At 43.6% G+C, this 18,080-nt stretch overlaps 1 protein-coding gene across 1 annotated transcript; it reads right to left on the reverse strand.

Moving 5' to 3' along the window:
- Positions 1-9,975: 9,975 nt before the first annotated feature.
- Positions 9,976-16,380, reverse strand: LOC121538556 (dual specificity protein phosphatase 7). The gene is made up of 3 exons (XM_041846682.2): positions 15,610-16,380; positions 14,567-14,995; positions 9,976-12,161 (listed from the first exon to the last, which is right to left on the reverse strand). The coding sequence occupies exons 1-3, from the start codon at positions 15,974-15,976 to the stop codon at positions 11,851-11,853; spliced, it is 1,107 nt and encodes a 368-aa protein (XP_041702616.1). The 5' UTR covers positions 15,977-16,380; the 3' UTR covers positions 9,976-11,850.
- Between the last annotated feature and the right edge of the window lie 1,700 nt (positions 16,381-18,080).

Below are 18,080 nucleotides of genomic sequence, written 5' to 3' on the forward strand. Positions count from 1 at the left end.
TCTGTATTTCTCTCACACACACACGCTCAGATACAAACACACACAGTCACACACACACACACAAAAACACTGTTGACTCTCTCCTTCCCCATCTCTTTCTCCCTGTCTCCCTCCCTCTCTCGCCATCTCCCTTTCCCCCTTCTCTCTCTCTCCCTAAAACCCTGTCAGTCTCAGAGTACATCTGCTTCCCGTGCCACTACTGCTGAGTAAGCAGTGATTTAACCTCTGCTTCCCTTCGCTAGTGATTACAACAACATGACAAAAATACTCCACTCATCTCTTTGAGTACATTCACTGAAACACCACAAAACAGGGTTGGACAGATGCTATATACCTGCTTAAGAAGCTTAATGTGCCAAGATGGATAATTAATGAATCAATGATGTCATGGCACCCAGAAGAAAATCATGTTTCCGTTTTCTAAGGTTCACATTAAATGCTGTCACACAAAGTCTAGCACCCTAGCAGCCTACACTAACATACACTATATGACCAAATGTATGTACAGTCGTGGTCAAAGGTTTTGAGAATGACACAAGTATTGGTCTTCACAAAGTTCGCTGCTTCAGTGTTATGAGATATTTTTGTCAGATGTTACTATGGTATACTGAAGTATAATTACAAGCATTCCATAAGTGTCAAAGGCTTTTATTGACAATTACATTAAGTTTATGCAAAGAGTCAATATTTGCAGTGTTGACCCTTCTTTGTTAAGACCTCTGCAATCCGCCCTGGCATGCTGTCAATTAACTTCTGGGCCACATCCTGACTGATGGCAGCCCATTCTTGCATAATCAATGCTTGGAGTTTGTCAGAATTTGTGGGTTTTTGTTTGTCCACCCGCCTCTTGAGGATCGACCACAAGTTCTCAATGGGATTAAGGTCTCGGGAGTTTCCTGCCCATGGACCCAACATTTCGATGTTTTGTTCCCCGAGCCACTTAGATATCACTTTTGCCTTATGGCAAGGTGCTCCATCATGCTTTTTTTTCACCTTTATTTAACCAGGTAAACCAGTTGAGAACAAGTTCTCATTTACAACTGCGACCTGGCCAAGATAAAGCAAAGCAGTGCGATAAAAAACAACAACACAGAGTTACATATGGGGTAAACAAAACATAAAGTCAAAAATACAACAGAAAATATATATACAGTGTGTGCAAATGTAGCAAGTTATGGAGGTAAGGCAATAAATAGGCCATAGTGCAAAATAATTACAATTTAGTATTAACACTGGAATGATAGATGTGCAAGAGATGATGTGCAAATAGAGATACTGGGGTGCAAATGAGCAAAATAAATAACAATATGGGGATGAGGTAGTTGGGTGGGCTAATTTCAGATGGGCTGTCTACAGGTGCAGTGATCGGTAAGGTGCTCTGACAACTGATGCTTAAAGTTAGTGAGGGAGATAAGAGTCTACAGCTTCAGAGATTTTTGCAGTTCGTTCCAGTCATTGGCAGCAGAGAACTGGAAGGAATGGCGGCCAAAGGAGGTGTTGGCTTTGGGGATGACCAGTGAGATATACCTGCTGGAGCGCATACTACGGGTGGGTGTTGCTATGGTGACCAATGAGCTAAGATAAGACAGGGATTTGCCTAGCAGTGATTTATAGATGACCTGGAGCCAGTGGGTTTGGTGACGAATATGTAGTGAGGACCAGCCAACAAGAGCGTACAGGTCACAGTGGTGGGTAGTATATTGGGCTTTGGTGACAAAACGGATGGCACTGTGAAAAACTACATCCAATTTGCTGAGTAGAGTGTTGGAGGCTATTTTGTAAATGACATCGCCGAAGTCAAGGATCGGTAGGATAGTCAGTTTAACGAGGGCATGTTTGGCAGCATGAGTGAAGGAGGCTTTGTTGCGAAATAGGAAGCCGATCCTAGATTTAACTTTGGATTGGAGATGCTTAATGTGAGTCTGGAAGGATAGTTTACAGTCTAACCAGACACCTAGGTATTTGTAGTTGTCCACATACTCTAGGTCAGACCCGCCGAGAGTAGTGATTTGAGTCGGGTGGGCGGGTGCCAGCAGCGTTCGATTGAAGAGCATGCATTTAGTTTTACTAGTGTTTAAGAGCAGTTGGAGGCTACGGAAGGAGTGTTGTATGGCTCGTTTGGAGGTTTGTTAACACAGTGTCCAATGAAGGGCCAGATGTATATAAAATGGTGTCGTCTGCGTAGAGGTGGATCTGAGTCACCAGCAGCAAGAGCGACATCATTGATATACACAGAGAAAAGAGTCAGCCCGAGAATTGAACCCTGTGGCCCCCCCATAGAGACTGCCATAGGTCCAGACAACAGGCCCTCCGATTTGACACATTGAACTCTATCTGAGAAGTAGTTGGTGAACCAGGCGAAGCAGTCATTTGAGAAACCAAGGCTATTTAGTCTGCCAATAAGAATGCGGTGGTTGACAGAGTCGAAAGCCTTGGCCAGGTCGATGAAGACCTGGCCAACGCTCAAGGTTTAGGACCTTGAGCGTGGCTGAGGTGCACCCATGACCAGCTCGGAAACCAGATTACATAGCGGAGAAGGTACGGTGGGATTCGAAATGGTCGGTGATCTGTTTGTTAACTTGGCTTTCAAAAACTTTCGAAAGGCAGGGCAGGATTGATATAGGTCTGTAACAGTTTGGATCTAGAGTGTCACCCCTTTGAAGAGGGGGATGACCGCGGCAGCTTTCCAATCTCTGGGGATCTCAAACGTTACGAAAGAGAGGTTGAACAGGCTAGTAATACGGGTTGCGACAATTTCGGCTGCTAATTCCTAGCCTCAGTGCAGTGGGCAGCTGGGAGGAGGTGGTCTTATTCTCCATGGACTTTACAGTGTCCCAAAACATTTTGGAGTTAGTGCTACAGGATGCAAATTTCTGTTTGAAAAAGCTAGCCTTTGCTTTCCTAACTGCTTGGTTCCTAACTTCCCTGAAAAGTTGCATATCGCGGGGGCTATTCGATGCTAATGCAGTACGCCACAGGATGTTTTTGTGCAGTCAAGTCTGAGGAGAACCAGGGGCTATATCTGTTCTTAGTTCTGTTTTTTTTGAATGGGGCATGCTTATTTAAGATTGAGAGGAAAGCACTTTTAAAGAACAACCAGGCATCCTCTACTGATGGAATGAGATCGATATCCATCCAGGATACCTGGGCCAGGTCAATTAGGAAGGCCTGCTCGCTAAAGTGTTTTAGGGAGCATTTGACAGTGATGAGGGGTGGTCGTTTGACCGCGGACCCGTTACGGATGCAGGCAATAAGGCAGTGATCGCTGAGATCCTGGTTGAAGACAGCGGAGGTGTATTTAGAGGGTAAGTTAGTCAGGATGATATCTATGAGGGTGCCAATGTTTACGGATTTAGGGTTGTACCTAGTAGGTTCCTTGATAATTTGTGTGAGATTGAGGGCATCTAGTTTGGATTGTAGGATGGCGGGGGCGTTAAGCATATCCCAGTTTAGGTCACCAAGCAGTACGAACTCTGAGGATAGATGGGGGGCAATCAATTCACATATGGTGTCCAGGGCACAGCTGGGGGCTGAGGGGGGTCTGTAGCAAGCGGCAACAGTGAGAGACTTATTTCTGGAAAGTTGGATTTTTAGAAGTAGGAGCTCAAACTGTTTGGCCACAGACCTGGATAGTATGATAGAGCTCTGCAGGCTATTTTGGTGGCCTTCCTAAGCCAGGATTCAGACACTGCTAGAACATCAGGGTTGGCAGAGTGTGCTAACGCAGTGAATAACTCAAACTTAGGAAGGAGGCTTCTGATGTTAACATGCAAAAAGCCAAGGCTTTTACGGTTACAGAAGTCAACAAATGATAGCGCCTGGGGAGTAGGAGTGATACTGGGGGCTGAAGGGCCTGTGTTAACCTCTACATCACCAGAGGAACAGAGGAGGACTAGAATAAGATTCAGGGCATTATGTACAGACAAGGATATGGAAGGATATTAGTACAGTGGAGGTAAACCTAAGCGTTGGGTAACAATGAAAGAGATAGCATCACTGGAGGCACCGATTGAGCCGGTCTCGGCGTGTATGGGGGTGGAACAAAGGAGCTATTTGAGGCAGTTTGAGAGGGACTTGGGGCTCTACAGTGAAATTGTATAATAAGAACTAACTGGAACAGCAATAGGCAAGGCATATTGACATGGGAGAGAGGCATAAAGCAATCACAGGTGTTATTCAAGAGAGCTGAGACAACAACTGGTAATGGCGATGAAAGTTTGGGCTGAGGCTAAACAGATAAAACAGGACAGGGTACCGTGTAAAGGAACAGTCCAGCAGGCATCAGCTGTGCAGCTGAGTGATCATAAGGTCCAGTGAACAGCAATGTGAGTCCGAGAGCAGTTCGAATTGGTGCTACAGCACAGGCGATCAGGAAGTACGGCTGTTACATTGCGTGTGCTAGCGGGCCGGGGCTAGCAGATGGATCTTCGTGGTCATCGCAACGGGAAACCCGTTGAAACCACAGACGATTACGTCGGCAGATCCGGTGTTAAAGGTCCAGTGATTCAGTGATTCCGGCAGAATGGATCCGATATGTTCTGGGTCGATAACGCACTGTGCAGACTGGCTGATAATAGTCCAGGCTAGAGCTGGCTGGTAGGTAGTGCAGGCCACGGACAATGGTGAAAAAACCCGCAAACGGTGGCTAATAGCAAGTAGCTAGTTAGCTGGCTACTCCCGTCCGGTAGACAGAGAGGTCCTGGCTGAGATATGGGCCTGGCTCGTGGCTAGCTCAAGGCTAACTGGTGCTTGCTTCGGGGGCGGTGGTGATTAGCCAACAGCAACATCCATTCAGTTGCGTCTAGCTGGTTGCGATCCGGTGTTAAGGTCCAGTGATTCAATTATTCCGGCAGAAAATCAGATGTTCTGGGTGAAAACCGCTAACGGTGGCTAATAGCAAGTAGCTAGTTAGCTGGCTAGCTAGTTTCAACTGGAGATTTGAGATAAAAGGTAAATAATAGAATCCATTCCACATTGAGTGAGGCGGGTTGCAGGAAAGTATATTTAAGTAGAAGGATGAAAAGTGTGATAGGGGAAATATATACAACAAAAGACAAAAAAAGAAAAAACAGGCTATTTACACGGACACACAACAGAGTACATGACCGCACTGCTACGCCATTGGTCGTCACCAAACTGTTCTTGGATGGTTGGGAGAAGTTGCTCTCGCAGGATGTGTTGGTACCATTCTTTATTCATGGCTGTGTTCTTAGCCCACTCCCTTGGCTGAGAAGCAACCCCACACATGAATGGTCTCAGGATGCTTTACTGTTGGCATGACACAGGACTGATGGTAGCGCTCACCTTGTCTTCTCAGCCAAGGGAGGTGTTTTCCGGATGCCCCAAACAATCGGAAAAAGGGATTAATCAGAGAAAATTACTTTACCCCAGTCCTCAGCAGTCCAATCCCTGTACCTTTTGCAGAATATCAGTCTGTCCCTGATGTTTTTCCTGGAGAGAAGTGGTTTCTTTGCTGCCCTTCTTGACACCAGGCCATCCTCCAAAAGTCTTCGCCTCACTGTGCGTGCAGATGCATTCACACCTGCCTGCTGCCATTCCTGAGCAAGCTCTGCACTGGTGGTGCACCGATCCTGCAGCTGAATCAACTTTAGGAGACGGTCCTGGCGCTTGCTGGACTTTCTTGGGTGCCCGGACGCCTTCTTCACAACAATTGAACCTCTCTCCTTGAAGTTCTTGATGATCCGATAAATGGTTGATTTAGGTGCAATCTTACTAGCAGCAATATCCATGCCTGTGAAGCCCTTTTTGTGCAACGCAATGATGATGGCACGTGTTTCCTTGCAGGTAACCATGGTTAACAGAGGAAGAACAATAATTTCAAGCACCACCCTCCTTTTAAAGCTTCCAGTCTGTTATTCTAACTCAATCAACATGACAGAGTGATCTCCAGCCTTGTCCTCGTCAACACTCTCACCTGTGTTAACGAGATAATCACTGACACGATGGCAGCTGGTCCTTTTGTGGCAGGGCTGAAATGCAGTGGAAATGTTTTTTGGGGATTAAGTTCATTTTCATGGCAAAGAGGGACTTTGTAATTAATTGCAATTCATCTGATCACTCTTCATGACATTCTGGAGTATATGCAAATTGCCGTCATCAAAACTGAGGCAGCAGACTTTGTGAAAATTAGTATTTGTGTCATTCTCAAAAATGTTGACCATGACTGTAGACACCTGCTCGTCGAACATCTCATTCCAAAATCATGGGCATTAATATGGGGTTGGTCCCCCCTTTGCTGCGATAACAGTCTCCACTCTTCTGGGAAGGCTTTCCACTAGATGTTGGAACATATCTGCGGGGACTTGCTTCCATTCAGCCACAAGAGCATTAGTGAGGTTGGGCACTGATGTTGGGCGATTAGGCCTGGCTCGCAGTCAGTGTTCCAATTCATCCCAAAGGTGTTCAATGGGGTTGAGGTCAGGGCTCTGTGCAGGCCAGTCAAGTTCTTCCACACTGATTTCGACAAACCATTTCTGTATTGACCTCGCTTTGTGCACGGGGGAATTGTCATGCTGAAACAGGAAAGGGCATTCCCCAAACTGTTGCCACAAAGTTGGAAGCACAAAATCGTCTAGAATGTCATTGTATGCTGTAGTGTTAAGATTTCCCTTCACTGGAACTAAGGGGCCAAGCATGAACCATGAAAAAGAGCCCCAGACCATTATTCCTCCTCCACCAATCTTTACAGTTGGCACTATGCATTGGGGCAGGTAGCGTTCTCCTGGCATCGGCCAAATCCAGATTCGTCTGTCTGACTGCCAGATGGTGAAGCGTGATTCATCACTCCAGAGAACGCGCTTCCACTGCTCCAGAGTCCAATGGCGGCGAGCTTTACACCACTCCAGCCGACACTTGGCATTGCGCATGGTGATCTTAGGCTTGTGTGCGGCTGCTCGGCCATGGAAACCCATTTCATGAAGCTACCGATTAACAGTTCTTGTGCTGACATTGCTTCCAGAGGCAGTTTGTAACTCGGTAGTGAGTGTTGCAACCAAGGACAGACGATTTTTTCGCACTACGCGCTTTAGCACTCGCCGGTCCTGTTCTGTGAGCTTGTGCGGCCTACCACTTCTCGGCTGAGCCGTTGTTGCTCCTAGACGTTTCCACTTCACAATAACAGCACTTACAGTTGACCGGGGGAGCTCTAGCAGGGCAGAAATTTGACAAACTGACTTGTTGGAAAGTTGGCATCCTATGACGGTGCCACGTTGAAAGTCACTGAGCTCATCAGTAAGGCCATTCTACTGTCAATGTTTGTCTATGGAGATTGCATGGCCGTTTGCTCGAATTTTATACACCTGTCAGCAACAGGTGTGACTGAAATAGCCGAATGCACTAATTTGAAGGGGTGTCCACATACTTTTGTATATACAGTGCATTCGGAAAGTATTCAGCGCATTCGGAAATGTCTAAAAACCTGTTTTCGCTTTGTCATTATGGGGTATTGTATGTAGATTGATTATTTTAGAATAAGGCTGTAACGTAACAAAATGTGGAAAAAGTCAAGGGGTCTGTATACATTCTGAATGCACTGTATTGTGTATTATTGGTTCTCTCACATTTAATCTGATTGTACAAATAAGAGTGGAACGTGAATGATACAACAGGAATTCCTTGAAAACATGTGTTGGACATAATGCTTTGGAGAATTCCAAAGTAATTGTGAAAGCAGGAGGCAATGGATTGAATGGGAATTATGTGATACCACAGATGAGCTCTGCCTCTGAAGATAAAGTGGTATGTGATTTTTATAATCGAGGCATACTTTTTACACAACAGATGTCTGGGAATTTCCACATAAGGAAGTGTTGTAGTATCTATTAATTAACACTGTACGTGTTGCTATAGGGAGATTCTATCACCTCAAACTTGTGGATTGATAGAAGTGGAAAAGCTATAACTTATTTTTTACTTTGCTTCCTGATCAGGGCAGGGTACTTCCGATTATCCCCTGCCAAAGTTGGGGAGTAACTGATTACTTGTAATCCGATATTTTTTTTTATAAATATACCTGCAATCAGTTATGTTACCAGCAACAATATTGTCATCAGATTACAGATACTTTTGAAAAATGTGATCATTACTTTTTGGATTACTTTTAAATTCAAAAAGGATGTTTGGGGAAATAAAATAAAATGAGTCTGTTCCACCTGAGTGAGTCTGACCACAAGTCAGAAACCATTACGATGACACACCAAATGCGTTTGATGGATCCTTTTTCTTCTTCTAATTCCTCTTCAGGGGAAAGTAATCAGATTACTTTACCGAGTTTATATAATCCAAAAGTTACGTTACTGATTACAATTTTGGACAGGTAACTAGTAACAAATTACATTTAGAAAGTAACCTACCCAACTCTGTCCCCTGCAGTGTTACGTTGCCAAGGAAGCTATCTCAATCAGCCCTATATCACTTGTGCCTCAGCGATAAACGTCATTGGCCAGTCGATTGAAGCTGCATTGTCTGTCCCGTCATGAGCCCGGAGTGTCAGAAATCTCTGCTCGTTATCTGGCACGCTGGATCCATGGCGTCTGCCTGTCCTAGCCATGGGTTGGTGGCTCTGAGACATAATCACAGGTGTTTCCTGCAGGTAATGCAGCCTGCCAGGTTGTCACGCTAGGAAACCCGTCACACACCAGGGTTTTATTGTTAGGCAAGTCTTATCTTGTGCTGCTGTGTTACTTTCAAATGAAGACAATTGTGGAGGAGGATATTTTTTTCTTGACATTGGGGACATTTAAAGAAAATAATGTTATTTTATTTAGTTATGTAATGTCCTTTTCAGTGTTCTACTTATGAAGATGGAACTGAACAAGAAACAACCCATGCCTAGCGTACTCCATTTTAAAACCCCATAGTGAGCTCTAATACTCTGCTGTCATTTTCTGCTGAACCTCATTTTCCTCAGCTTAGCTCAGCGCTACGGATATCATAGGCTTAGCCTCACTTCATAACTGCTTCTTCTGAGAAAGAGGAATTGCATTGCCTGAGAATCATGGTTGTTTTGGCCTGGGTCAGAGGTGTGGTGAATGTATAAATCTCCCCAAACAGGTGCACCAGACCAGGGTTTGGAAGAGCTGAGGTGAGGTTTGTCGAGAGCTAGCCTCAGGCTAATCATAGGTCCTTAGTCTTGAAACCTCTGAGGTAGGGATATTTCTATGACAAGAGGACCCGTGAATAGACAAAAACATACTTTTTTGAAAATAATGAACACAAAGTAGGCTATTCAATCTGCTCTCTTATGAGATGTGTGAGTTTATGTGTGTGCTAATGTGAACATATCCACAGTAAAAAGTTACCCCCACACCACCCTCTCCAAACGTCCAACAGGACCCGACGACGTAGCGGCGAGCTCTCATTTCCTCTTTTCAAACGAGATATGAGAAAAACAAAACAGGATATTACTGCATTTACCCAAGAAACACTGAAACGTTCGTTCTGAGAATGAGACACCAGCTTAACACCCTTCAAAGAAAATCTTCTTAGTAAGGATGTTAGTCATCAAGTAAAATGGGCCTTAATTGTCACCAATGGACATATTCCAGCTCTATGGTGTCTCATCTTCCTCTTTTCTCTGAGTGAGTGACTGGGAAGGGAAGTGGCTGTGTTGTGGTTTCAGAGATCTGGCCCTGCCACCCGTCCGTCTCTGCATCAGACGCCCTGCATGGCCACAACAGACAGGAAGCCAGACATCAGAGTGGACAGAGAGCGGATATCTCACCACACCTACAGCCTTGGGCCTTGTGCTGCAGAAGACAACGTGACACAGACAGACAGCCAGATAGTGGCTATCCAACGGCCTACTGAAATAAAGCATCTGGCTGACTCTGCACTGGACTTGATATTCTTCATTATGGATGTTGAGTGAGTCAGTGTTGACTGAGAGTAGCCTATGCTTTGGCACGGCAGTAGACCTCAATAACAATAAGACAGTAATAACACAAGAATACATAGCACATTTGAAAGTAAAAAATATACAATATATTTGTTGTATAAACTTGTACATAAATGTCTTGTACATTTAGTTTTACATACACTATACATACTGTAATCGGGTCAATTTCACATCCTTCATGATTCAGAGAAAAGGTCCCCCGTTACCAAGCTAATCTTTTGTACATCTTTTACAAACCCATACCAAATAAACACAGCCCTTTGATGTGTTTCAGATGCCATAACAAGATACAGATGTGTTGTATAAAAATCCCTGAAAATGTCTCTCCGTGAGGTAAGAACACATTAGCATCATTATCACGCGTTTCCTTTCATTTCCTGTCTCTCATTCGCTAAAATATTCAACTTCGATTACTGGCAAATACAGAACAGATCTGCAATATTAAGATGATCTACCCCCCATGTGTTTCCCTTAACATGGTTCCGCCACAGGAAGAGTAGCTGCAGGCTGAAGATTGTGTCAATACATGACTTATACATGATTTAATAAACAAGGTAAAAATGTCCATTATGGATCATAACTATGATAATACAAGTCATTAATTTCAAGCATGGCAAATGACAATACTATACTATACCCAGGTCCTTGGTTAAAGACAGTTAAGTGTTAACTTAGAAGGTATGGTAAAGGCCACAGGAACAACAGGCAGAAGAGGTACAGTATACAGAAGTTAAACTTGATTACATGCAAACAATGCAATGCTATTATAATTATCACAATTTACAAGAGCTTTGCAAAAAAAAAAAAAAATGTGTTTCATCTTTAATATTTTGCAGAGGGTGACCCTCTCAATTCAACAAAGGTAAAACTGTAATGTTCTGACATAATGTATTGCATTCTTACATTATGGAATAGAAAACACAAATGTTTACTCTAAAGATGACAGCAAAGTAGAGAACATAACATAGCACTTGTCAGCAAATGTTTTCAGTGATCACTCCCTTCTGATGTTAACTGCAAATGACGACGTGTAGAACAGTCATCAATAGGAATGTTACAAAGTCATTCAAGGCCAACTTAAAGTAGCCCAGTCCCCTCAGCAAGAGTACTATTCAAAACATCTCCTTTTGGTCCCAGAAAACATTGATTCACATTCTGCTTGGCCAACCTCTCCCTTCAGAACAAGGCATTAGCCACAGTTGTTCTGAAAACAACTGACACATCCACTTTCCAGCGGGTGAATATGAAATAACAGTCAAACCATCGAGTTAGCTCATAATAATTACATTTCTTGCAATAACCATTGTATACCATCATTCACTATTTTACACACTAAGCCTTTTGGATTACTTGAATAAAACATTAAAGGGATACTTTGGGATTTTGGGACTTCCCCAGAGTGAGATGAACTCGGCGATACCATTTTTATGTCTCTGAGTGCAGTTTGAAAGAAGTTGCTAACTAGCGTTAGCGTAATTGCTAACTAGAGTTAGCGCAATGACTGAAAGTCTATGGTAACTGCTGGCATGCTAGTTGATACCCATTGACATCCAGTCATTGCGCTAACGTTCGTTAGCATTGGGTCGCAAAACGTACTCTAACTTCCTTCATACTGGGCACAGAGACTAAAAATTGTATCTACAAGTTCATCTGACTGGGGAAGTAGATAAAGGGCCTCATTGCCAAAATCCTAAAGTATCCCTTTAAGGCATAAGACAGAGCTTGGACCAAACAGAGGATGTACTGTTGTAAGCATAATGGCGGGCAACGTGTCCTATGAAAATCCATACTGAAATCACTTGCTTGACAGGTGAGTCTTGTCAGTCTCCACAAGCTGCAGTGCCAGGTGTGTTTTCCTTTTCCTGTCAGGCTACAAAATACCCTGGAGACACTGATGAAACAACATAGCAACCAAACCCTTTCTTCTCCGTCCCTCACGTCGACTCCACCGTGTCCAGCTGGAACACATTGCGATTGGTCGGCGTGGTGAAGTAGAGCTGCTCATTGGACGAGGAGCGGTTGTCACACGGGCTATGCAGCCCCAGTGTCCTCTCGAAGTCCAGCAGCTGGCCCATGAAGTTGAAGTTGGGGGAGATGTTGGACTTCTTCCTCTTGACAAAGTCGTAGGCGTCGTTGAGTGACAGATTGAGCCTCTGCATCAGGTAGGCCACGGTCACGGTGACAGAGCGGCTGATGCCAGCCAGACAGTGTACCAGGACGCCACACTGCTTGGACCGAGCCTCATCTACAGGTACAAGTGAGAAATAAGGTCAGTACGGGTCAAATAACACTGGTTGTATGATCAGATCACACAAAGCCCTAAGACTCAGGGTGTGGGGTCTGAGGGCTCGCATGTATGTTCATAAGGACCAACACAGAAGAGGTAACATGGCCCAACACAGAAGCAGTAACATGGCCCAACACAGAAGAGGTAACATGGCCCAACACAGAAGCAGTAACATGGCCCAACACAGAAGAGGTAACATGGCCCAACACAGAAGCGGTAACATGACCCAACACAGAAGAGGTAACATGACCCAACACAGAAGAGGTAACATTACATTTTACATTTACATTTTAGTCATTTAGCAGACACTCTTATCCAGAGCGACTTACAGGAGCAATTAGGGTTAAGTGCCTTGCTCAAGGGCACATCGACAGATTTTTCACCTAGTCGGCTCGGGGATTAGAACCAGCGACCTTTCGGTTACTGGCACTACGCTCTTAACCACTAAGCTACCTGCCGCCCCATGGCCCAACACAGAAGAGGTAACATGACCCAACACAGAAGCGGTAACATGGCCCAACACAGAAGAGGTAACATGGCCCAACACAGAAGAGGTAACATGACCCAACACAGAAGCGGTAACATGGCCCAACACAGAAGAGGTAACATGGCCCAACACAGAAGAGGTAACATGGCCCAACACAGAAGAGGTAACATGGCCCAACACAGAAGAGGTAACATGACCCAACACAGAAGCGGTAACATGACCCAACACAGAAGCGGTAACATGACCCAACACAGAAGAGGTAACATGGCCCAACACAGAAGAGGTAACATAACCCAACACAGAAGCGGTAACATGACCCAACACAGAAGAGGTAACATGACCCAACACAGAAGAGGTAACATGGCCCAACACAGAAGAGGTAACATGGCCCAACACAGAAGAGGTAACATAACCCAACACAGAAGCGGTAACATGACCCAACACAGAAGAGGTAACATGGCCCAACACAGAAGAGGTAACATAACCCAACACAGAAGCGTTAACATGACCCAACACAGAAGCGGTAACATGGCCCAACACAGAAGAGGTAACATGGCCCAACACAGAAGCGGTAACATGACCCAACACAGAAGAGGTAACATGGCCCAACACAGAAGCCTACTTCTTATTGTTTGCTCATGAGGATCAAGGGAGACAGTAAGTAGACCTTTATCTTTGTTGAATGACACATCTCCATTCATCAAAAGGAGTATTATTAATAGTGAGCTAATCGCAGCCATTCCACAACCCTCTATTATGGAGTCACATTAAAACATAATTCTTCGATTCTTCATAATTTATGTTGCTATTGAAGTGTGTAATACTGTATACATAATTCAAGCTAACTTTATGTGACACCCCAGAGCATGACCCAAGGTCTTCCTCTGCTTTATTATGACAGTTCTACATGCAGACTACTGATGGCCGGAGCTGTCAGTCTTCAACTTAGCTAGCTAGACTTCATCATGTGCTGCTGTAAGCCTTTGACATTGAGGTTTATTATTTCTACAGTAAACATCCACTTCAATCTACACAAGAACAGGCCACATATCCTCTTTCGAGCCGAGAGAAGTAAGCAAACAAGTATGGTGAAACGCCCTGCACTAAACCTAACCCTAACCCACAACCAGGATGTGTCAAAGTCAGACTCATGACCTGATAACCAAACACAGGCAGCCACAGAGAGTGGAAGCCATGTTTCCTTCTTCTACCACTAACCCCACCGACAAACTAGGGCAAAACAAGCCTGGAAACACAACTAGCACAAGAAGGTTTCAGGTGCTGCTGTGGGTTTCAGTAAGTTGTTTTTTAAAGATTTGTTTTCCATCTTAAAATAACAGACATACGACACTAACAATGATCCAGGAAGTTCCTCTAGGTCTGCGCTCAGTAGCATGGGACTTCAATCCATTTCTCTTTTTGAGAAGTTATGTCGAATCGGGACATTGATTACCGAAGGTGAAAATCTAAGTAAAAACCCTAGCTTCATCACACAAGGGGGTTTCATTGATGAGCAATGCCACTGGGAATATTCCAGGAACTGAGAGATAATAATGATTCAAATCAGAATCGAAATATGACTAAAATACAAAAAGAACATTCGGTGGCTAGCAACCAACTTCCTCTCTCACTGTAATAAACAGAAGTGTATCATATTTACATAATTTAGCAGACGCTTTTATCCAGAGCAAATTGTGGGAATCGAACGCACAACCCTGGCGTTGCACACGACATGCCCTACCAACTGAGCTACATGGGACATCATATACTAGGTGTGCCTGTGTGTCATTTCCTATATGCCTCGTTCACCAAATATATTAACTGTTGGAACACAATGTGATCTATCATGTTCTCTCCCACATAGTCGGCTACTCACCGATGAAGGATATGGCCTCTGGAAAGAACTGGGACAGGTTCTGACTCCAGTGGTCCGAGATGGGGATCTGCTTATACTTGAAGAGGCCGTCATGTTCAAACATGTTGGGGAGGTTGGGCGTGACGTTCAGGATGTACTTGATGTTGTACTGGCCCAGCACATCTAGGTTGGTGGAGTCTTTGGCACAGCCCAGGTAAAGGTAGGGGAGGATCTGGACTGGGAAGGCAGGTTGGTTGTTGGGAAGGGGGCTCTCCTCAGACTCGGTTGCGCTGCTCGGCTCGCGGTCCGACTCACCATCGGAGAGGTCGGAACTAATCCGGAGACTTCCAAAGCCTAGGACAGACAGCGGAGGAGAGGAGCTGGGACAGCAGCTGTCCAGGAGGGTCTCACAGTGCTCTGAGTACTCGGTCTGAAACTTCACAAATCCCCCTAAGATCAAAAGAACCAAGGAGTTATAAAATGGTGTGTGTTCATTGTGTTATCCTATGTATCTCAGCCAAGCATTACATTCATATAATTATTATTCAAACTGTAACAACTGCACAGAGATTGGGAATAAATATTATTTATTTGAGTTGACATAATAACTGACATGTGGTCTAATGAAATAATAGGCTATAATATGTTTTGATTACTATGAATAACATGAATAACGTGATTAGGGCTGAGTAAATAACAATTTCATGTTATGTATACTATAACTAAGAACTGTATGGCAATAGTTCTCTCCTTCACAGCAGACCATTCACGAAATACATGCCCTTTTCCTGCAGTAGCAAAACATGGCGCAGCCATTTTGGAATTTTTCTTGAGACTCAGTCACACTACTTCTCAAAGTTTGAGAGATAATTATGTACATTCAAAACGAAGTTGTATTATATAAATACTATCTATATAATTAAGATGGATTAATTTGAGCTGTTTGTCTTAAAAATATATTTTACCCTATTATACATACAGTGCCCGGGAAGTTAGATTAGACAAGGAATAGGATACATTACCCAAAACAACTTTAAAAACAATATGGCAAAAATTTAACTTGCCTTCCAGGTAATATGCTTTACAGCCGTCGTCCCATAGTTTCTGAAGAAGTAGTCCCAGAACCGAACCAGTGGCCCCATCCTGCCAGTCCACAGTGCACTCATCGTACAGAATCACTGTATCCGTATTAGAACGTCTAACGAATTTCTCCTTGTCTTCGTGGTTCGGGATGATAGTTCGGATGGGTATGTTGCCCTTCTTGAACCTTCGCAGCATCAAACCTGGTATGGCCAAATTGATGGCCGTTTCTATGTGGGATGATTCATAAAGTTCGTGCGATCGGCAGTCCAACAAAAGCAGCGAACTTCCCCCGGATTCCAACTCGAGTTGGAGCCATTCTACGCTTTTACTTGGCGTCACATTAGTCATATCGAACGAAATATCATGTTACATTCATGCAAGTAATACATAAATGTCGCTACATTGTACACAGAGTGCCGAATAACTTCGCAGGACAAACACTGTAACGTGTTAACCTCAAACATCAAAGCTCAAATGTTGCGATAATGACATACTTCTAATGTATCACTTTCTTTAGAGCGGGAGCGTTGATTTCCCTAATCCAATGTCCATCTGACCTTGTAGGTTACTCACCACGTATCCACTCGCCCAGGTAAGCAAATACGAGTAAATGTTTTCCTATGAAATAATAACACCAGACATTAATACACTATCAACTATTCTACACTGACAATCGCACTACTTGGAACACGTTCTCCTTTTGCCATTCCGATGCAGAGGAAATGTAGTTGACAGTGGAGGAACTCAAGAGGGAGGTGCTTCAATTTAAAGACAGAAGGAGATTGCTAAAATTGTTTTATGATCCCTCCTCTAGGCTATTACTGTGTAATAAATAACCTATTGGGTAGTGTCTTATGATTTTGACCATTTTTTAAATTATGAAAGTAGGCCTACAGAAAATACATTATTCGATCAATCATTGCAATATTAAAACAGGTCTATTCACTCATTTATGATGTAAAAAAATTAAGCTATACAGCATAATTCATTGCAGACCACTATCTGCTCTTTTCTCTTTTGTCATTTGTATGCAGTGGTGGTTTTATTCTTGGTCAATGTGTGGTCATATCAATGTAAATATTTGCATATGAACTAAACACAGTTCCACAGTTTAGCCTTATTGATCTTTCTACTGGATGCTGGCCAAAACACAATATTTGAGATGATATCTTGTAATACCATTGAACCTTATCCTCGCCAGTCTCATGGCATGCCGGTTCTGAACAGGGGTTGGTCGATTTGGGATTCTGTTGGTGGGGGAACAGTCCACTAAATTGTCCTGCTTTCATTTGATCATTTTTCATAGAATTCCACGCAATTACTAGTGTGTTGTATGCTGTCTGCAGATTTTCCTTCCTCTTCATTTCACATAGCCTACATCCCACCTCTACCCTCTGATTTTATCCTCTGTCACTGTCAGATCCATTATCTGTAATCAGAGCCATAGTGTAGTTTCTTTATAACACCAATGTTACATTCATATAATGCTTAGACCCTGATTATTTTAGTCACTAACCTTTTCAGAAACACTGAGCTACCTGGCCTACATGTATATCTTACCAGAAGAGATATCTTGCTCTCTTTCTTTCAGAAAAAGAAGCACAGGATTTTGTGATTTGTTATCATCACATTGAGGACTACAAAGACGATGACTGCAGTGGCAAGAATCCCCAGGACCATCCTCAGTGTGTGTTTTTGTGTGTGAGAGAAAAAGAATGTGTGTGTGCTAAAGAGAAAGATGGAAAGAGTGTGTTTGTGTGCGTGCAATGGGAAGCCAGCCATGCAGCTCATCTGTCTGTGCACGTGAATGGGAGAGACACAGATGTGCAGCCCTCGCAGGATTAACGCAAAATGGAGGGGGAGCTGAACCTGCATTTACACAATCTCTCTCTCTCACACACACACACACACACACACACACACACACACACACACACACACACACACACACACACACACACACACACACACGTGTTGTATTCTCACCCACATGCATGCACACAGTTTTCTCCCCAGAGAGTGTGCAGTGCAGAGGCTTGCCTCTGTTCTGCCTTGATAAGGAACTGCAGTGTGTGCATTTAAACTATCATGAATGATGTGAGTAAGTGTAAGAACATTTTTGTCAAATACAGAACGTAGTGTACAGAACATTCTGCCAAGTGCACAAAGAGCCAGGAAAGTTTACTCTGTGAATTACATTCTGGAGCGGGAAATTAGAGACTGGGATTGGGTTTGCGTTTTGGGATTGAGTCAAACATTTACTTGATTCAACAGCTTTGATTCAGCAGCTTTTGAAACCATAACATGAACATTACATGGTTATTACTAGGTAAATGCCGTACATAGTTTCATACATATTTCAAAGTAACCCCATTTAAAAACATTGTTTCACCACACATTTGCAGCCACATACATAGGTTTTCATTTTAAATGCACATCATAATGAAATGCA

The sequence above is a fragment of the Coregonus clupeaformis genome, chromosome 24, assembly GCF_020615455.1.
Source record: "Coregonus clupeaformis isolate EN_2021a chromosome 24, ASM2061545v1, whole genome shotgun sequence".
Lineage (NCBI taxonomy): Eukaryota > Metazoa > Chordata > Actinopteri > Salmoniformes > Salmonidae > Coregonus > Coregonus clupeaformis.

Coding starts and splice junctions, on each gene's coding strand:
- LOC121538556 (XM_041846682.2), bottom strand. CDS start 15,976: ATGACTAATGTGACGCCAAGTAAAAGCGTAGAATGGCTCCAACTCGAG. Junction 14,996..15,609: donor TAAAGCATATTACCTGGAAG/GCAAGTTAAATT, acceptor TTTTGATCTTAG/GGGGATTTGTGAAGTTTCAG. Junction 12,162..14,566: donor AGAGGCCATATCCTTCATCG/GTGAGTAGCCGA, acceptor TTGTACCTGTAG/ATGAGGCTCGGTCCAAGCAG.